This window comes from Hydractinia symbiolongicarpus, chromosome 2, assembly GCF_029227915.1.
Source record: "Hydractinia symbiolongicarpus strain clone_291-10 chromosome 2, HSymV2.1, whole genome shotgun sequence".
Taxonomy (NCBI): Eukaryota; Metazoa; Cnidaria; class Hydrozoa; order Anthoathecata; family Hydractiniidae; genus Hydractinia; species Hydractinia symbiolongicarpus.
In genome coordinates, this window is record NC_079876.1 from 19,753,739 (window position 1) to 19,776,021 (window position 22,283).

Here is a 22,283-nt window from a genome sequence, read left to right on the forward strand (position 1 = left end):
AAATTTGTTCTGTAAATTAGCAAACTTTGACGTTAGAGCATTATTGACGTCAAAGGAAAGTATATTAAGATTAGTAAAGCCTTTACATTGCACTTTTAAATTTAAGGCTAAATAACTTGAAAACAAGTGGAAATAACTGACGTCATCTCCTGCGTGGGTAACTAGGGACTACCTGGGATCAATTTGGGTAAGTTTTCCAAACCTGGGTCACCAAATCCGTTTCGGAATGGACGGGTTAATGACGTCATCCAAAAACCTTAAAACCCTAATATCTCTGCAACCGTTTGTCAAAAGTACATGATCTTATACATTTTTGCTTACGTCAGCAAAATTTTTAAACTCTTATATCTAATTAACCGCTCATCAAAGTCGCATGATCATATACATTTTCCTGATCAGCATTTTAAGCTCTACCAATAGAGGCAAAGTGAAAAGGTTCTAAATTATTTTTTATGGCTGAGTTGGTGACGTCATCAAAATTTAAATGACGCTTCTTTTTCGTTTTTAATCTGCACAAGTGGATTTTTTCATGGGGTTTATTGACTAGTCTTATATATTAATTCCCTTGCTTGAGTAAAACTGTGAGTCCACGACACGGAAATCACGGGTGACTTTCTTATAACGTGGCGTTACGCTAAAATTTACCAAGTTATAAAAAACGGAAAACAGGGCGTTGCTTTTTAAATATAGAATAGAATAATTTAATTTTACCCCCGGTTTACAATGTGCGCGCCGTATCTAAAGGAAACAAGTTGTTTATCAACTGAAAAAGGAAACCGAAGCGAGGAAGGTTGTCTCTTTTTTAAAGTAATCCTGAAAAAAGTTATTTCAAACAATGTTTACTCATCATAAGCTTAGCTTAAACCTCATTTTTGTGTTCTGGGACAGTGGTTGCTTCCCTTTATAAAAAATCTATCGAATTTGAATATGAATGTAATTCGAATCTAAAATGTAAAAGAAGAAGCTGTTGTTGTCGAACAAAGTTGGTGCTGTTAGTTAGAAATACTTTTTTTAAAAAAATAAAAAATGTACGATGATATAACATTACAAAGAGAATTGATTGAAAATGTATCAAATAATTGTTATCCAATTTATGAAGCGAAGTTTAGTAGTCGAAGTAAAAAACTGACTGAACTTTCATCCAGAGAACGCGAGCAAGCTACCTACTGAGAAAGCGGAAGTAAAGCAGGTGTGTTGTTTAGATTATTTAGGAGAGAAATGAATTTGGGTGTACAACGATATTTTAGCCGTTTCTTTCAGAGCTAAATGTTTCCTTAAAAATTAAGTTTGTTGTTGTGTCTTGCGCCGGAAAAAATATTTTCTTTAAACCCTTATTTTGTAAGATATACTCTGAGAAGTTTAGAATATCCTTGGAATATGTATAAGCTTGATAGTTTGTTTTAAATATGAACATTTGTATGACGCGCAAAATTGATTAGAAGTTTACTTTTTCTATTGTATATCAAACGAACTGAGGTTTTTTGTGTCCAAGCAATAGGCCGTTACATGTAGTAGAAATTGCCATTAGCTAGCTAGCTATAATAACTTATAGCATGCTTTATTTTATTAAGGCATTATATATTTTCAGGCCATGCTAAGAACATATTGAGAATAATGAGGATAGCATTTGTCAAAAAAGAATATCAGGCTGAAACTAAAGCACACTATTCTTATAAAAAGCAGCGTGTATATCCTAGAGAAGAATTTACATAAACTGTAAAAAGTAATTTTTCCGTTGTTACTGTTTTAACACTACAGACTGTGTAATTCAGTGTTGATGTCGTCTTAAAAAACCTAAACCTAAAACCTAAACTTAAATCAATGTTTACATCTGTTACGTTGCCGTTTGCAATATATTCGATTCTTAAATTCGAAAACACTGCATTGTTATCTTCTTTGATTTTATGCGTGATTTTCTTGATTATAAGTTTGAGTCTGTTCTTTTAATATTTTGGATTTAAATATTTCGGTAGTTATACAATATACCAAATGATTCAAGTTTTTATATTTCTCTTTTATGTGTTTTTAACTATTAATTTCTTATATTTTGAGTATAACTTTGGACTGAATAGCTGATTTTGTATGACTTAACGAAAAATCTTGGATTTTTTTTTAATGTTTGGTATCCCTTTTTTCCCTGGTGTACTTCTGGAATGGTAAAGCAAGTATATAGTTTTAGCGTATTTCGCTTTTTACGTAACGGTTGTTAAACACCTTTGATATTTTTGGACATTTTCCATTTTTATTTTATACCTTTTTTTTGTTGTACCTACTTATATTTTCAACGTTTTGGTTTCAGCGGGTATAAATATAAAGTAATGCAGACTGTGAGCAACCTCGATCCCAGGGTTTTTTCTCTCTCTTTTCCGTCCCGTTAAAAAAAGAGACAAAGAGCCGAGGTTGGGTAGTATTCAAATTACCATATGCTGTATGTTTTCGCTTGGTATCCCTTACATCGGTTTAATGAGAGATTCCGTGGATTCCCCAACGGGTATTGAGCTAGTTAGAAATTATTTTGTATTAGCTATGCTTTCGGGATTCTGAATTATGGCATTTTGAAAGAGGACCATAAAATTTTTTAAAGAAAATTAAAAATTATGGCCAATCTTTTATGTAAATGCAAAGAAAATTAAACATGAAATAGACCAGGTATGCCACTTTTTATATATATATTTATATATTTTTAATTAATTTATGCCAGTGACGTTGCATTTAAATGCGAATTGCGAAAAAATACAACAATTACCAGATATGTCTTGGATCCAACAACTACACGATTCCAACACTTAGCTTCAAGTTTTGTGGATTGGACTTCTACATTCAACCGTGGAGTGCTTTGTAGTGAAAGTTTTGTCTTTAGCCCAGCCAGCTCGGGGACGTATTTGTTATATCTAAGGAATACTTTGTTTGCAGCAGATCGTGCCAAGATCATGCTTATACTCTATTTCTATTACTTAAAAATAGAGACAAAGCATTCCTATTTGATTCTCAAAAACACGCAATTTTAAAGGCCAGAACTCCACGCGTCTAGGCTCTGCGCTGTCTCTATCTATATATATCATCAGGCGATATTAAAGATTCTGCCTCACGTGGCGGAAATCAAATATGTTAATTATTTATTCCTTACAGAAAGATAATTAGGTGTAAATAATTTATTTTACATCGTATCTAGTCTTTAACGAAAAAACAAATATAAATATTAATTCATAAATAACGATAGAACGATACGCAACTGTGCTGGTTAATGAAAAGCCACATCAGTATTTGATGAGCATTATGCAGAATGAAGAAAGATTAAATTAAAACATGGAGAGAGAATTAATGAAATTCAAAAAGACATAATTTTTTTGTTACCATAGAGTTGTCAAAGAGAATGTGTTTGTTTGAAATTCTCTGAGAATAAATTTGTATATAATAATCAAATGAAGAACTAAAACAGGTTAGTTTTAAAGTTTTTTAAAAAAGTGGTACATATACATCTGGGCTTTGTAGGCTAAACAAATGGTTCAATGACAGATAGTGAGAACGACTATGTGAAGTATGTTCTTAACAACAAAAATTCATTTTCCACCAAAACGCGTTGAAAAAAGGTATTTTTTTGTTTTATGTCTGCTGGTATTAATTTAGTGTTGATATTTTCAAAGATTTGATTGTTTGGAAAAAGATCACACTTTGGTGTTACTGAAACAACACGGTCTTCTTCTAAAATAACTTCTTCTTCCTCTTCTTTCAAGATATTTGAATTCTTCAACGTAATAATTTTAATATTCTAGGACATTTTAACACGGAAAAGTTTGCGATATACAGCGGCCCACATGGAAATGACAAGAAGGCTTTTGTGTCTTCCAAACAAAACTTTACCCTCAAATGATCGTCCAAAAATAAAAGATATTGCTACCGAGTATTTAGAAAATTCTACGACACATGGTATTGGAAACATATATAAAACAACTCGGATTTTTCCACGAATATTTTGGATTATCGCGTTTGTTGTATTTTTGAGCATCTTTCTAAGTGGCATACCGAAACTGATTTCGAATTTAACTGCAAACGAGCATATCACTCGAATTCATGATGAAACGCAAGAAAATGGGATCGAATTTCCGGCTGTCACTTTATGTAATGCTAATGCTGTAAGGTTCCATAAGATGGACACTTTACTTAAACAGTTTTTTCCCGACATAAGTAATTGGACCCACGAAACATATAGAGAAAAGATTCAAGATTTATTGTTGATGTCTGTGGACTTTAATTCTACATTGTTAAGTTGGTTTGGGGAGCAACCAGAGGACTTCTTCGCAGCAGATACCTGTCTATTTAGTGGGGAAAAATGCAGATATCCGGAGGATTTTTTCATGGTTTCTAGCTCATTTCGTGGAAATTGTTTTACATTTAACTTTAATGGAAGTTTGTTACAAAGAAAAACTGGAGTGGAATATGGACTAACGTTAATTATGGATATTTCACAGGCTGATTACAACATTTATATTCAGGACTCTGCAGTATCATCAGTTGGCGCTTTCGTTACCATGCACAATTCCGGCTACACACCACCATCAAACGACGAAGCTCTGTTAGTAGCTCCAAATCAAATAAGTCGAATGGCAATTCGAAAGAAATCAATTCAAAGATTAAAATATCCGTACAGAGACAACTGTACAGATGGGAATGCAGATTTTAATATGAAAGGAAGAAACTACACAGTATCAACGTGTACCCACTTGTGCAATATCGAAGAGATGCATAAATATTGTAAAGTTGTGGACACACAGGCCTTACTCACCGCACTGTACTCTTCGGGAAGGCGGTATAAATCTGCTACAACTGAAGACGATTTCGAATGTCTCAAAAGATTTGAATCTCTTTTTAAGAACGGTAAGGTTAAATGCAGTTGTCCCAATCCTTGCTACGAAGAATTTTTTACAAACAGTATCTCGACTGCTTCATGGCCTTCCGAGCCTGAGTTAAAACAGAAAATAATCGAACTGCGAAGGCGTAATAGAAACGTCACAGAAAAGTCTTTCAAAGAAAATTTTTTAGCGATTCAAATATATTACGAAAACTTTAACATCGAGAGGACGGTGCATATACCAGCTTATAGCATCGATGATTTCTTCTCTGATCTAGGTGGCTCTTTAGGCTTGTGGATTGGCAGCTCATTTTTATCGTTACTAGAGATTGGAGCAATGTTGGTCGAAATGATCAGAGTTAAAATTAACTCTTACTTCAACTTTAAAACAAACGCAAATTCAGTGACATCTATGACTTAGACTTTTTTACGTTATCACTAAAAGTGCTTTACACTTGTAAATAAAAAATGTGTAGTTATTTTGTGACAGTGAATTGCACGAATAAGGAATAAACATTCTACGTTATTCTTCAGCAAATTTTATTATACATTTAGTTCTATTGACCACCCAACATGTGTAACTGTTAGAGTTAAATCGTGAAGGTGATAAATACTTTGGCACAATATTTAAATGTTAAATCGTGAAGGTGATAAATTCTTTGGCACAATATTTAAATATTCACGTTGTTGACACAATATGTTTAACATGTGGACACTATCAAAACAAATTTATTAAAAATTGGCGTAAAATGTAGGAAGCATTTTAATGAAACAATATCCACACACAACGGTGTCAAACCTGGGCCTATGTTTTAAATAGTGAAACAAGGTAGAAAGTTTGTCGGTCGGATCTAGAAAGTGGCTCTCTTAAAAAAAAACGCTATGCAGTCAAAGTGGTTTGGAGTAGACAGAAAACACGTGGGTACAGTAGAACAGTCTTCAGTTCAAGAGGTTTTTTATCAACCTTGACTTGATTACACACACAGTTTACACACACATACCGTTTTAAATTCCTTAGTTTTTAAAAGTATTGACGTAACACAAATACAAACGTGGCCTGTCCAGACAAACTAAATTTGCAAGCCCTCTCTATCGCCGGGATTGCACCTTTTCTTGGTAATCATTGTCCCAATTCTTGGAAAAACTTACATAATTAAACTTAACGGAGGCTTCGTTTTTTCGAATAATAGGTGGAACCATTGCCCTGTCCATGTTCATTGTCTTTCTGTGATCCAAAGATGGCAGCTTCGAGTAACGATGGGCGAATTCCGGAAGTTAACTGTAATAGTGAAAATACAACATAGTGTTAAATAATATGCGGGTTATATTGAACGTTTGAAACATAAACGACCAGTGATGGAGAACAACATTGGAGACCATATATAACTCAATTCAGTTATAAAAAACATAAATCTTTAATTAGGAAAAACACGCAAAAATGGAAACAAACTCTTTAACATTTTGTTTGTGGTGAACTGTCAGATATCACTCACAGCTTCTATGAAATACAATGTTCACTGTCTCTCTGTGATCCAAAGATGGCAGCTTCGAGTAACGATGGGCGAATTCCTGTAGATCTTTTCGTCTGGAGCATTCTTGTTGATTTTTTGACAGGCAAACGGCTAGTTTATTTTAAAAAGAGTTCAATACTTTCCAAAATAATTTTGGGAAAAAGCACTCTCCCCCGCCTCCAGTCACTGGAAGTATTTTTTGGAGTCATGTTCGGCTCAACACTAGCTTTAGTGGGTGGTGTCACACTCTGAAGAAAACTTTAAAAGCTCAATTTTCCAATAATTTAGGAAAAGGATTATAGAAGAGTGGCAAAAAATGATATAGCAAAAAAGGAATAATAATGGTGAAAAAAACTTTTATTTTGCGGAAGAATAGCTAAAGTATGAAACAACAGCAGTCAAACACACGAGGTACATAATCCCTAATTTTAAGAAAACTAAAATTGCGAAATAGCCTATTAGGCTATTTTGAAAAAAAAAATATTAATAGTAGCAAAGAAGTAAACTAACACAGGTGTTAAAAATGTCACACCTATCTTTACACATCGAAAGTGACTTTTTATTATTATTAAAATTAAAATTGTTTACCCAGGGTAGCTTCTTTAGTTCTTATTGGCAGCGAGGTTTCTGCTCAAGGGGTCCTAGTGCATTTAAAGTTCCCATTGCAGATAGGAAAGTGGCGCAAGCACAGCAATCGCTCAACTAGACAACCGCCTAAGATATCAATACTATTCGTATGTTAAACGCTAAGTAGAAAGGATAAATTCACACTATTATAGTCTTTGGCATGATCCCGCCGGGGTTTAAAACCAAGAACTCTCGCACTGAAAGCAAACAAAAGGCTACCATTCAGTAAAATTTATGTCGCGAAAATTAATGCCACCATTATTGTTTTCTAAGGTATATAGATTTTTTCATAACTATTTAGAAATTCACTTTCAAGTTATTAGACGTGATTTTTTATTCATTTCTCATTTTAAAGTAGAATTGCCTGGTAGGCATACAAAGCAAGAAAAGAATACGATGACGAGCTTTCTAATGAGCGGAAAATAGAAATATTAATCTGTTATTAATGGCAATAAAGAAAAAAATTATTAAACAACTAAGCTTTTCCAATTTCATCTTAAAGAACACTAAGATATTTCTAACAATGTCTGTACTCTACTGATTTGCATACTACTATTTTAAAAAGCGACGTTCATGAGACGAACAGTAAAATTAAGAAAAAGTAAAATTCTATGAAGCAACGAAAGCCGTGGCTGTTCTGTTTGCGTTAATCACGCTTCAGGTTGTAGATAGCTCGTTGAAAATTAAGTTTTGTAATAATTTCTTAAAAGCATGTGTAGTCATGCTTGTCTCGCTTATCTCGCTTAAGTTTTACTCCTGTGACAAAGACCTAAATTTAGGCTAAAGTGAGTTTCACCTGGGCCTAATTCGAACGTTTAAGATTTTTCTTTAGAAATAGAATTAAAACTCTCATTTTAAAACTGTTTAAGAATGGTTTATTCACATGTATTCCAGCCGAAAAGTTTTTAATTTTTTTGTTGTTGTTAAAAAGGAAAAATACAAATAAAACTTTGTGACGAATAAAATTCATCATATAAATATTCCATATACTTTCCTCTCCAAAAAAAAAGGTCCTGTGAACTTCCATTTTTATACTGAAAGCTCTTGATATACAAAAACGCGAAAAATATTGGAAAGAATCTTTAAAATCATTAATTCTTAGTTTTTGGTGTTATTCTTGAGCCGAACTTTTGAAGGAAAAGAAAAAAATCGATAATAATAAGGCGTCCGTATTATCAATAATATCCACGAAACTTTTTGTTATTAAATCCCAGTAAAATTTTCTCGGATGAACTATTGAAACAAATATATCCTTCCTATCTAAGACAAGTAGTATTTAATGATGCCACAAAAGTTTTAAATGGACAGTGAGATTTGTCAATTGTTTTCATCATGTCTAGTTGTTTATAGTTTTCAGAAAATGTTCTAAAGAAGCAAAAAAACTATTTAAAAGAGAACTAACGAAAAAAAAACTACATATATGTTTTTTGCAATAAAAGCATTCCTGCATATCTTTTTTTTATGTCCAAATTTTGTCCCCAGAAACGATGATTACATAAACGGTCGCCGCCATTATCGAACAAAAGCCAACTTGGTTCGTTCATATTTTGTTTATTTAAGGCGTCACACGACTTACAAAGTTTTAGCGCGCATGATCATTTAAAGCTTTGTTTCAAAGTCTAACAAATCAAGTGATGCATCCACCTGTTACATTTTTGCAGACTTTAGGCACACAAGTTAGTATTTTACCGAATAGAAAGCCCTAATGGACACTGTCATGGCAGCGACCGTAGGACTATTTTGATCTGAAGTATCTTGAAAACATAAGCTCACAAATACAAAAAATAACACAGTTTATATTCAAATTGTAATGAACATTTAAGCACAAGTTGTTATCAATGGTAGTTCTCCTTAATAGCCTGATTAGGAGTTGAAGTGTCACCTTTGACCTTATACAGAGTATTGCAGACGAATAAAACGATTTTTGCAGTCAATTAATTCAGGTTTTGAAAATTTACTTAGTACACTATACTTTCCGTCTGCATAATCACGCTGTCCTAAATGAACATATTTTCTTTCAAAAAAAGCAAGTACATTTTTTTGTATGCCTTTTATAAGAGGGAGTAACTACGCGGAGAAAAGTCCAACCAGATTTGTTTACCCCAGGTGAAGAAGTTTTCTAGTGCATTGAATCGTACATTGGTCTTTTCAAAACACACATACTGTCACCACTTCACATAGAAGTCGCAAGGTTCGAGTTACCGGAACACCGTTTTTGCTGCCCTCCTTTTAGAATGTGTGCCCTTTTTAATTAGAATTACAGGACTATTTTCATATTATGCATAATCACACAAAGATTTTTTCTCTTTTTTTTAATTCGTGCAAAAATGTTTTTTCGTTATTTTGAACGAGCAACCCACTCGTAAAAGCGCTATCTTAGATATTTATATCAGCGTGCCGAGATGATAATTGTATTTGTTTTACGACAGCATCAACCAAACACGTAAAATAATGAAATCCTCAAAAATGTTAGCATGGGCTATTTCGCACCAAAGCAGTTAAAGGCGATCAAAGGTAATGGAATTAAACCCAACTAAGGCCGGTTGGGGTGAGTCAAAAAAAGTCAGGATACTTAAAAGGTAGGATACTTAGAACTTTTTTATATATTGATTATATCATAAATATGTATCATATATATCCTGATTAACATTTCCAGAATCATTTTTAGCCTTTTTTGCGTTTTTATTTAATTTCACACATATCTCACAGCTTTATTTTATTTCAATGTTCTTTCAATTAGCGAACAAAGTTTTGTATCAATTAGATGTCTTCCCCATCACTTTTGAAGGGCTCTTCCGTGATTTTGCTCTCAAAAGCCCAGGCATAAGTAAGGGTTAATTGAATATTCTGGCTAGCAAAAACATGCTTTCATATTTCTCACGTGTGTCAGATACATGAGCTGACATGAAAATGATTATTATGTCAATTGCATTCTCTAATCCAATTTAAATGCCAATTACCGCACTAATAGGTTTATTTCACAATCAAGTCACATCGAAAGAAATTCTTCGGGACATTATTATTATTATTATTGAAATTATTTACCCAGGATTGCCTCTTCAGTTCCTATTTGTACTGATATCAGCCAGGGTCTTGCGAAGTTTGTCACAGTGCGTTTAAACCTCCCATTTAAGCTACAAAAGTCGTCCAAGTGCAGCAATTACTCGACAACCGTCTAATATATTAATGGTACTATCGTATTGAACGCTAAGCAAAAAGTGTAGATTCCCACTTTTATAGTCGGTTTAAATCCAAGACCTTCTTTCATATAAAGACTGTCTTTATATGAAAGAACAAAAAGTGTTTTCAATATAATTAAACAGCGTGGCTGCATATGGAAATAAAAAATATGCATGCGTCAGAATTTTGGCATCTCTGATGACGTAGTAGAGATAATTATTACATGACCATGTTATATCAAAAAGAAGTCAAGAAGTTAAAAGACCACTCAAAAATACAGCAGAGCTGTACAAATCTGCCAGAAAATCATCATGACAAAATCGAGATCAAAAAATATATTAAAAAATTTATGTAGATTATAGGACTAACATTTTAACGACTTAAGAAGCCACACAAAATCCATTTGATGCAAAACATATTATGATACATATTCATGATATAATCAATATATAAAAAAGTTCTACGCAACACTTTCTTTTCTGGCTTTAGTTTATAAGGTTTATCATATAAGGGATTAGAAAGTTGAAGTGTAACCAGCTAATCTTCTAATGGTAATCCTCAAAAGGAAACCAACGTTAACGTTGCGGTAAATTAGCCAACGACCAAGTCGTCTCATCTCTTATAGGAAACTCGAGGCTGAAGCTTTGGTATGTATGAACTGTAAAAGTAAACGGTTAGAAAACTGAAGGAGAACACAATAAAAAAAGCGTTAGCGGGTTAGATTATATAGAATTCAGAATATTTGATTTAGAATTAAAAACCATTTAGAATGAAAAAAAAAAACATGTGTTAATTATAAATTTGCATTGTTTGAACTTGTCTGCTTGCGATAATCAAATTTGTTCAACATCCCGTTGCACTAACAACTTTTTTTTTTTTTTTTGAAGTAGACCAGCACTCCACTCGCAACGCTGCGACAATAAGAAGTGGGTGAGATATCAATGAAACGACTACATAACTAGATTATGAAGGCTATTTAAATTAATGAAGTATTTCAAAAAAAACATTGATCGCTTTTATTAGATAAAATTATTGCTGGACCGGAATTCGACGAGGGTCAGATAAACGTGATATGACATTTAAGTTACCCGGCAACCATGTGGAGTAAGGTCTTCTTAATAAAAACAATTAAAGCTTGTAAATTGGTGATTTAGATCTGTGGTATTTCTTAACGATAGATAATGACGTCATTTATGTGCTCTTTAAAGCCGTCCTGAACAATGATCATGTTCATCATAACAAACCACACTGACGAAGTTAAGCCAATCAACGTGTATTATTTTGTGCAATAAACCAATCAGATGCTGTAGTTTATGCTACGATCACAATTTAAAAAAGAATAAGAATGTTTTTTTTATTTGTGTCCTGACTCATCTTAGAAATTGGCTCTTAATTTTTGAACAGGAGAGATTGTGTGTTTTATAAACAGACTGGAGAAAGTGAAGAAGAGAGAGAGAATGCAAAACAGGAACAAAAGGTAGAGAGAAGAAGAAAAGCTTGCAGGACATAAAAGAGTTAATAAAAATATGAAAATAACACTTTAATTAGTTAGAAAAACGTATTTATGAATATTCCTAAAATAGAATTAGTACAAGTTATAAATTATAGATAAAAAGAAAAAAAGGTAAAAAAAAAGAAGAAACAAGTAAAAGGACAAATAAAGAAGAAGAAAACTTCGACAATTTTGGAGAAATGATAGTTTTAGCTTTCTTCATAATCATTGTGCAATCATATTTTACTATGTCAGATGCAAGAAAGAGCAGAGCTCCAAGTGAGTTATTATTCATAATTATTTTAATACGCATAGCTAGATAAGGCATAAGGGTGAAATCACAAAGAGATTTCCTGACAATTGTATCCATAATAAAAAATTCCAATTACGTGTATTATGTTTATAGGTTTATACTGCGTTTGGCTTGTTAAGTTCTTATGTTTTGTTTTCATCGTTTTTCCTAACTTCCTTGTCATTACCACGATGTTTATGAAAAGCAACCGCGGAGAGAAGTAATTCAGAAAAAAAATCTCTACCTCACATAACATGTTTATACTATCCTAAACCTAAGAAGAGTAGTTTTTGACCAAAAGTATTGACTATTCCTAAAACGTTTTATTCTGAGACTTTACATTTAAGAGTAGTTATGTTAAGAGAGGACTGATTCTAATAACTGTTATTCTCCGTTTAAAAGTTTATCCAAATTTTTCTGGTTTTTATAAGCTCTTAGTGTTTTCTGCTAAATTTTGACCTTAAAACCTCCTAAATTCTCTTAAAATTATTTTTTTTGTAAAAATCTGTGGTCACCCTGCTATATTTTGTTTTGAAACAGGTTTTAGGAGTACGATGAGAAGTCTTTTTTTTTAATTTTCAATTTCCATGTTTTGAATAATTTTGTTTTGAATAACTTTAACCTTTAGCCGTCGTAATAAACTTTACCTAAGAAGATTTCTTTATGCTAATGCCTTTCTTTTCATAGGACGTATGTTTTCATCTAACCAATGTTATTTCTAATTTTTTTTAATTCTTTTTTTAGTGTGCAAACAACATACCGGAATCACTATAGTTTTAGATAACACGAGACACGTCTCTCGAAATATTCATGAACTTGAAAAAGAAATTGAGAGAAAAATCCTTTTAAATTTTCAAAGCCGCCAACTGCAACATAAACTAGGTGATTATACAAATAACGTTTTCTGTAGCGGAGATGGTATAAACATAAATGACGATGCATATGGAGACAGCAAAAGTTTATATAAGATGGAATGCGCGCGACAGTTATTGACTAGCCTGGAACACAAATTAACGTCAAACAACAAAGGCATTGATTCCTACTTGATGAATATCGCTTTATCGTTATCAGTTTCAAAATGGCTTCCACAATACATCACGCAAAGATATAGTGCAAACGAAAGCTATCTTGTTGTCTTTTTGAACTCCACAAAATTCTCACAGCAGTTATTTAGCGTTGGATTGGTCAGAGACGTAACTGGGAAATTTAGTCTTGATGGAAAGAAAATTAATAAGGCGGTGACTGAAATAATGCAGAAGATATGTCCAAACGACTTCCCATCTGGAAAAGAGTCCACAACAACAGCAATAACAAGGAAAGCGACAGCGAGAACTGCACCAACGACAACAATGGATGAGATAACTGACATAACGACAACAAATAATACGACAATAGCTGCATCGACGACAGTGAACGATATGAATTCTGCTACTCCAATAACAACACAGAAAATATCATCTTCGAGACCGTTTACAAACACCAACACTTTAACATCTAACTCTGACATCCCACTAAAGCCCTCCACAACGCACCATACAAACGCGACTTCGGTCATCAAACCTACCACTGCAGCAACTACATCCAAAGCTATAAGTAAGTTCAACATGTTACACATAGTAGAATTTTTAAAAGAAATAAAAATCGTTACTGTAATTAAAAATTACGTACAAAGTATTGTATACCATTCAAAAGAGACTTTACAGTACTCACTCTGAAACTCCTAAGGAGGCAAATAATTTTTTCTAGACAGAGTAAGTTAAAAGTAGCAAAAGGATACAAAGAGAAAAGCTGGCAAGAGACCAAAATTTTTATTTATAGATGTTTGACATAGATTAGTTATAATTTTTTTTAATCAACACAACATGTCTCGCTATATTTGCACCGACTATAAACTAGTTTCAAGGGGTAATAATATTCTGTGAATCCCTTAAAAGGCAAGTTTTAATTTCTCACCAGGCTCAATTTGGTCGACCATATCGAACTTAGTTATTTAAAAAGTTTCATTTTAAATACAACAGTTCCAAATGTTGTTTACTTCTTGAAGTAATTATAGAATCGCCAGCCGCGAATTAAATCAATCACCATTTGATGTATTTATTTTTACATAAATTCGCTTATACTTGTAATTTCAGTATACGATATAGATCGTGCGGTTTGATACAGCATTGTATATCTGATCGAACATTTTACCAACACTTGACTTTAATTCATGTTTATTCTTTCCTTTCTAGCCATATTTTCTACAGTTGATCCAAACGTTTTGAAGCAAGGTATACAACTGTTTTTTAAGAATTAAATCACATAATTACCCATAATTACCTGTTCTACTCTTGTCAATACTCTTTTTGGCTTGTTTAGATGTGGAACAATTCTTAACACAAAATATTACGGAAGCCCAACTATCAAATACATCTTGGGCACAAGTAATTTTTTTATATATACTCTTTTAAAAAATATTATTTGTAAAACCAAATTGTTGGGTGTATTACAATTCATTCATTTCCTAAGTGAAATATTCATTCATTCATGCATTCATTTATTCATGCATTCATTTATTCATGCATTCATTTATTCATGCATTCATGCATTCATGCATTCATTTATTCATAAAGTCATTCATTCATTCATTCACTCACTCACTCATTTATTCGTTCGTGTGTTCGTTCGTTCGTTCGTTCGTTCGTGTGTTCGTTCGTTCGTTCGTTCGTTCGTTCGTTCGTTCGTTCGTTCGTTCGTTCGTTCGTTCGTTCGTTCGTTCGTTCGTTCGTTCGTTCGTTCGTTCGTTCGTTCGTTCGTTCGTTCGTTCGTTCGTTCGTTCGTTCGTTCGTTCGTTCGTTCGTTCGTTCGTTCGTTCGTTCGTTCGTTCGTTCGTTCGTTCGTTCGTTCGTTCGTTCGTTCGTTCGTTCGTTCGTTCGTTCGTTCGTTCGTTCGTTCGTTCGTTCGTTCGTTCGTTCGTTCGTTCGTTTATTTATTTATTCATTCAAAAATTCAAGGTCCTGATATGCTAAGCTGTTTTTCCTTACTTTAGACGTTCTTGCAAGCCTCTTGTGAACTTTTGAAAAAGGTTTCCGATGCGGAAAAAGAGGTATCATATTGTTGTTGTTTCTAATGTTGCTTCTTTGTTTATTTGCTTATTTGTTCTTGTTTTGTTGGTTTGATGGTTTGCCAAGTAATTTTGTTTATAACAGGTAAAAGGCGAGAAATTGCTGCAATTTATGGAACGAACTTTGCTTAAAGTTGGTTCTAAACTTGTTGATGGAGTCTCTCTCACTCTTTCAACAGATGATTTAGGTGAGTACAAATACTACAAAAAATATATTGCGCAATTTCAACGCAACATATATGTATATTTTATCTGTCTATCACTGAGTACTATTTACTCAAATTAAGGCAACTATAGTTAACCCAAAACTTCACTTTATTGGCAAGTGAGGACGATCTTTCCATGTTAGTTACATGAAATAAGCAAGGAGAATTATAGTCTATTGATTTAAATTTTTCTTTTACCCGAGATTCTATTTTTCATTGTGCATTTTCGCTTGCCACAACAACGATCAAAATATATTACAGTCTTTTATTTGTGAATACATTGAGTAGATAAAACGAGCTCTATTCACCCTCCTCCTTATAACTGTATATTCCGTTTAGTCGCAGAAGTTCAATCTATTAACAGGAGTGAGTATCGGGGTTATGAATTTCCAACATTTAACATTACATCCTCGGAGACGACTTTGTACTTACCTGGAAACTTACTAAAAGAAACTTCTGCAGGTATCTTCAGTTAGCACTGATTTTCTTTTCAACACCATTGTCTCACACAAGCTGCAGGCGTGTACTTTTATTGTTCCGGCAATTATGTCGTAAATTTTGCCATCGCGCCAATAAAAGCGCCACCTTAGATGTTTATATTGGAGTTTTGGCCGCTTACATTATTAAAAACATACAGGTTGCGTATGATTAGGAGAACCAGTTATTTTTATTTGTTGTAACATTCGGGTAAATTTCGATGAGATTGTTGACATGTTGTTTTCCAAGTCTTAGACTGTTGAATGTTTTTATTCTTTAATTTATAGACAAAATCGCACTGCTAGCAATGAAATACAAACCTTTGAAAGCAATGAAGAGAGAGAAGTATGTGTCTTATATTAACTGTCTATTTGAAATGCATGTAACAGGATGCCAATTTAACTGATGTTGGTCAGCGTACATAAATACCTGCTACAATAAAGAGCCTGCTAATTTTTACCGTCTTACCCATTATGGTAAATTTTTGGTGTATGGTTACTTCCCACAGTTTTCCTTTTTCTCTTTTTTTGTTGCTGGAAACAACATTTCAAATAATTAATTTCTAATAATCTCATAATAACGAGACATGGTATTTTAATAACGTATTCTTTTAACTTTGTTAATTCTATTATTTCTCTATTTTATTTTCATAGAAAACATTTTTCACTTTCTAATGACGTCATATCCATAACATTGGATCCTCCAGTGAAGACTCCATTTAAGGAGCTACTAAACTATACGATGAGACGAAGAAAGGTAATTAACTGCGTAGTAGTCGTTAAAATACCACTTGGATATTACTCACACCGCAAACAAGTTTCATTCAAATGGATAAACACGAATCAATTTTTTTGTGTCTACGTCAACAACCGCTAAATTCGTTTTAATTAGCTATTATCTTGCACGAAATTGATGGCAGTTTTTTCAGAATTTTTTTTAATCAAGACGAATCCGTTGAATGGTCGATACTGCGCAGACAGCAGGCTGGAAAATCTCTGCTTTAACTACCTACATGTTTAGCTTATGTGGAGAGCGTGTAGATTTGCTAATCCTATTCTCTTGCAAGCCTACAATACGGAATAATTGGGACCTATTTTAGCACATTCTAACCAAATAACCTACCGCTCTTAACATCCGACAAGTCGAATCTAATATAGATAAGTGCGGAGAACTTCAAAATTTGCAGTTTTGTTTCTACCTATCTCGACGAAAATTGTAGCTTGAAAAACTGTATACATACTACCTGTTGTGGGCCTTTTCAATACTGGTCATGGTTTGCATGACAACTTAGACCTTTGCACAATCGTGTAATTGAAAAAAAATGAGGAAAAAGATTGTTATAGTTTTTTGTAAGTACTGTAGACTTCAAAAAACGCATCAAAGGTAGTTTGTTTCTCATTGCACCACAAGAAAGTTTTTCATTTTCACTAGGACGGTTGTGTTAAGGGGACTGGGTCGATTGATTTAAAAGCGGGAATAAGCTAATTTTATAGTGATTTGAGAAATTTTTACTTGCGATTTATTCGTGAATGAATATAATTATCCATTGATGCTCGTAGAGAAATGTTTAAGAAAAGCTTATAATTTAATACTGTATGTTTTTAGAACAATTTTACAGACCATCAATGTGTATTTTGGAATACGAGGTCAGTGAAATTATTATCAAGTAAATACATTATTTTTTATTGAAAACTAAGTCATTGAATTTTTATAGAAATATTACTTATAACAGTTTCAGTCTCACACCAAAAAGTATCTGCTGATTCGAATGCATAGGATTTGTGTCGACGTTGGATAGGTAAAAATTAAAAATTAAGAAAGAGGCGAATCTGTAAGCATTTATATATAAATATTTTAGAACACGAATCTGGGACACCACGGGTTGTTTTGTGTCAAAAATTACTGACGATCATGTCACATGCCAATGCAATCACATGACGTCATTTTCTATTTTGATGCAAGTCGAGGATTTTGAGGTAAATAAACTTATTTCTAATTTTTTATGGCTGTTTTTATATTTTATATCTTTGTTTATAATTTTTATATTTATTATTTATTTCTTAGGTATTTAAGTCTTGCAATAAGTCGTAAACAGCAAATATTTATTGGCTATTTAACTTTATATCATATGTTGAAATAAATCTATCGCTGATAGTTGTAAAAATTGATTTTTTTTCCAAAAGAAATCTATAAAAATTGTGTAAAAATAAAATTCTATTTCAGCTTTCAGACAAACATCACATTGCTTTGATGGTAATCACCTATGTCGGATGTGGAGTTTCAGCAGCATCATGTCTGTGTTTAATATTTATATATATCTTCCTTAGGTAAGTTTATACTTTTTAATTTAGTTTTTAAGGTCTACAAAAAACTACAGGATCACATAAAACAATGATTTATGCAATAATTCGGAGGTGTACAGAACTTTACGGTTTTCTTGTTATTTCTGATCAGCTAATATAAATATTTGTCAGTTATACTTTTCGTACATACTCTTAAGTCGTAATATGAAAAACATCCCTTCGTGCAGGTTGTCACGATTGACGGCAAACAGCCAATTTTATTGTTACGCAATATCTTTCGAGTAGAATTTATTTGACGTCATATATTCATGTGTTGCAGGCGGATGTTAAAAATTGATCGAAATGTCATCCATGTAAATCTGGCTGTCGCCATTGCGATATCAAATGCACTGTTTTTGTCTGCAGATTCATTGGTTGACAGAAAGGTACGTTTCTGTTCTGTTTAAAGTGAGTTTTAATAGAAGCTTTTTAGTTGACAGAATGATTATAAAATATAAATTCAATTATTATACATTCAATATGTCAAATAAAGAATGAGCAGCATGCAAGTAAATATTTATAACCTTTCTATAACAAAAACAGTAACTAAATAGAGTAGACATTTCCGTTAGCTTAAAAAATTGAATGTTTTCTGACCATTTTCCTTTTTGTCTCTCTTGGGATCATATACAGCTTGTGAATGTACATCAATGTCAGCTCCAATAAAATCGATACGCAAATCTTGAACACGGAAACAAAAGAGACTACTTTTAGAGAGAATACCTATTTAAAGAATATTCTGTAGCAATTCAATGAACAACTTTCTGTCACAGTGATTCAAAAAAGATTTCATGATAATATATACGTGCATATAGTAGAAGAGATTTTTTTGGTGTATTTATGTGACTTCTTTTTTAATATTTCAATTTTTCATTTCAGGATTTGTGTTTGGGAATTTCGATCAGCATGTTGTATTTTTACCTAGCAACCTTTTTCTGGATGTTGGTGGAAGGAGTACACGTCTATCTAATGATATTTAAGGTTTTCAAAAGCAAAAAACGAATGCCCATTTATTTGCTGATTGGGTGGGGTGAGTTATTTTGTTTATCTTTTAATTGATAATTACTTTTTATATTCTCTTTTTTGCTTTATTGCTTTTCCTTTTTTTTATGAATTTGTAAAGAGGTAATGGAATTATAAAGTAAGAGAAGATTCTTGCAAACAGGGAGTACCAAAAACCTACAGGAAACGATAAGAAAAGTGAGATGACACTGTGAATATCATTGAGATAGATAGTATCTACAAGAAATGTCAAAAAATGTCAAAAAATGCGAGTCAAAAGTTGTTAGCTAGGATTGTAATTTCGTTGTTTCAATACATATACTCAGTTGTTGTATAGCTACGTATACAGCGGCGAAAATTATATCTACTGACGAAAACAGGAAAATATTTTCAGACCGCTGAAATTTTTTAAAATTAATATAAAAATGTGTCTTGAGTGAATTTTTTGAATAATTTTTTAGTACCACCTGGAATAATTACCGCTGGAACAGCCCTGAAGTTTACAGATCTCATGACTACTGGTGATTTTTGCTGGGTGTCCACAAAACAAGGTATTATATGGACGTTTGTCGGGCCCGCATTGTTTGTGATGAGCGTGAATACTGTCATTTTATGCATGACGCTTAAAACTTCTCAAAGAATCAAGATTGGTACCAACGAAGTGCGAGAAATACGACGAATTGCGCGCTTAACCATTGTCCTTATGCCAATATTTGGAATTTCTTGGATTTTTGGAATTTTTGCTGTAAATAAAGAAACAATCGCATTCCAGTATGTTTTCACAATTTTGAATGTCTTCCAAGGATTGTTTATTTTTATCGGGTATGGAATTATGAACAACGAAGTTCGTCGCGAAGTGTCAAGAAAAAAGCATATGTCAGAATCCGCCGACATTCGTCGTTCTACATCAACGGCAAGATCTAAAAAATATAACGCCGTGTTTTGTAACGCAGCGTTTTCCACAAACGAAAACAATTCGATTAAGAATAAAGATGTCATACAGACGCCGACAAGTCGAGATTATGACGATGTCTTTACCGACACATCCTCGCCGTATTCAATAAACGACGAATTCTATCGTTCGTCAATGCAAAGCTCTTACGGCTCATGGATGTATGGAGATTTTGGAAGCTCCCCTGGTCAAAGTTCCATGTACTCTCTAGGTGATGAAAGTTACCGATCGACAAAATTTTTAACATTAGAAGCATTTAAAGTTTAGATGTATGCGACAACGGATCTTCTGCCTTTTCATTGGATGAAAGACGGAGAAAACGCTTATGATTATGTTCAACACCCTATTATTCTTTCGAACAATAGCATATTTCCCAAGAGGCATTTTTTATATTAAACTCAAAGCGATAAATACCAAACGCTATTTGATCTCGAACCTAATGCACGTTTTTTTATAAGAAAATATATTTAACCAGGCTGGTCATTATTCTTACATATCTATTGTTCTAGACAATAGACCTATTTTAACCTGATATCCCAGCTGGATATCCTTCTAAAGCATGTCCCTAAAAAAGAAAAAGCGTATTGAAAATAAATAAATTTCAAACCACGTGCGTTTTTATATAAGAAACGGAATAATTGTTTGTCACAGTAAAGAGTGAAGAATTTTGTGTTATGATTAATCTAATCTTTCTGTTGCTAGTCTTTTAACGTGCTGCAAAGTAGATAGCTAACCGACACATCCTAACGCGATGTTCTAAACACAGATTGCTAAACCCAATCTTTTTTTTTTAAATATACGCAACTTTATAAGAGATGAAAATAAAACCCTTAATCGAAATTTATAATGTATATAATTAGAAATATTTTATTTTATTTAAAAATGTTAAAAAATATTATTTTATGAAATATTACTATATTAAATTTTGCTTTTTCGTTTGTATTGTTTTCTACCAAATCACAGAGACCATCTTAAAGCATATTTTCTAGCTCTGTATGTAGCATAACTGCAATCCCCACGAGGCTTATCCTTAGCATGTTATAATCGTGATCTCTCGTCAAAATGTCTAGTAAACGTAAAGGACTGTGAAATACTGGATACACTTTCTTAACGTTGCTCCGCAAGTTTAGTGAGCATTATCTAGTAATGCCTTAAAAGATACTTCCTATCATGAGTTGTTTTTTCTTTGAACAGAAGCATGAAAAGATCGGTTTGATGAAGCCTCAAATATTTAACAAATGAACCAAAATATTTACTTTCCAGTTTTTCGTGTTAATTTCTTCCGCCTAGATTTATTAGGAGCTACTAATAGCTACTGTGAGGATATATAACATCTCGCAAATGGTAGTGAAACAAACATTGCAGACAAAAAAAAATACGTTGAATTTTAATGGCTTATTAACCGTTTAGCCGGTCTATACGGGAAAATATAGACCGAGGTCATGACGTCATCGACCGAACGCAGTGAAGTCCATGCGAGTGACAGTGTTTATTATGTTTATTACCCTACTGATAATTTCATAACCATCAATGAAAAAAAGGTTTTAGAGTGCAGGGGTGTTTACCAAAAACAAGGTTTAGTTGGAAACCATGAACTTTCTTTATATTTCGAACTTACACAGACATTCGATCCACAACAATACAATACATCTTTTAAAAATAGAATATTTCAAAACAGTTTTAAAATTCAATTCTTTGTCGTTTCGCCGGTGTCATGGGGAATTAGGAAGCAGGGAATTAAGACTCCAGAGTTTTCCTAGTGTTTTAAGACTTACGCAGAAGTACAAAAATATAAAAATGTGCTTTAAAAATAATATTAACAATTGTTAACCATTAATGGGAACGATAATATTTTAACAAATTCCAAAGACAGTTCCATTGTAAGTTATTTCGCTCAAGGTACATTATTTCGTTGTACTTTTGGAAACGGCCGCAACTCTTTCTCCACTAAACACGAAATGAGATGGCTCTCATATGCTGCACATCAAATCGAGGTTCAATGGGCGATTTCCCATCCAGAATTTCGGCTGCGTAAGCAATGACAAATACGCCACAGTTAAAACCGCCTTCTTGCTTTTGAACAGGAAGAAATGACATTGTAAATTTTCAGTTGAGGTTTCTTTGAATTTTCGATAGAGGCGCTTAAACTCCTAAATGTATACCGACCAGCTCTTTTGTTGGTTTTTCAAGTTGTCGCAAATTTGAACAAGTCCAACGCAAATGTTTATTCGCTTGAAATTTCCAATTGTT

At 33.0% G+C, this 22,283-nt stretch overlaps 2 protein-coding genes across 3 annotated transcripts; both read left to right on the plus strand.

Annotated features, from left to right (window-relative positions):
* Positions 1 to 1,741: 1,741 nt before the first annotated feature.
* LOC130629973 (acid-sensing ion channel 4-A-like) lies at positions 1,742 to 5,387 on the plus strand. Of its 2 annotated transcripts, none has more exons than XM_057443365.1 (2): positions 1,742 to 3,439; positions 3,774 to 5,387. In XM_057443365.1, the coding sequence occupies exon 2, from the start codon at positions 3,816 to 3,818 to the stop codon at positions 5,268 to 5,270; it is 1,455 nt and encodes a 484-aa protein (XP_057299348.1). In that variant the 5' UTR covers positions 1,742 to 3,439; positions 3,774 to 3,815; the 3' UTR covers positions 5,271 to 5,387. The 2 variants fall into 2 exon arrangements, with proteins under 2 accessions (XP_057299348.1, XP_057299349.1); XM_057443366.1 differs by lacking the exon at positions 1,742 to 3,439 and adding an exon at positions 3,446 to 3,590.
* Positions 5,388 to 11,359: 5,972 nt separating this feature from the next.
* On the plus strand, positions 11,360 to 21,779 carry LOC130629974 (adhesion G protein-coupled receptor L2-like). The gene is made up of 15 exons (XM_057443367.1): positions 11,360 to 11,938; positions 12,696 to 13,544; positions 14,183 to 14,221; positions 14,310 to 14,374; positions 14,980 to 15,036; positions 15,140 to 15,242; positions 15,600 to 15,722; positions 16,025 to 16,082; positions 16,391 to 16,493; positions 17,343 to 17,383; positions 17,596 to 17,713; positions 17,961 to 18,064; positions 18,360 to 18,465; positions 18,959 to 19,109; positions 19,543 to 21,779. Exons 1-15 carry the CDS (start codon positions 11,860 to 11,862, stop codon positions 20,298 to 20,300), a joined length of 2,754 nt encoding a protein of 917 aa, XP_057299350.1. The 5' UTR covers positions 11,360 to 11,859; the 3' UTR covers positions 20,301 to 21,779.
* The last annotated feature ends 504 nt before the right edge of the window (positions 21,780 to 22,283 follow it).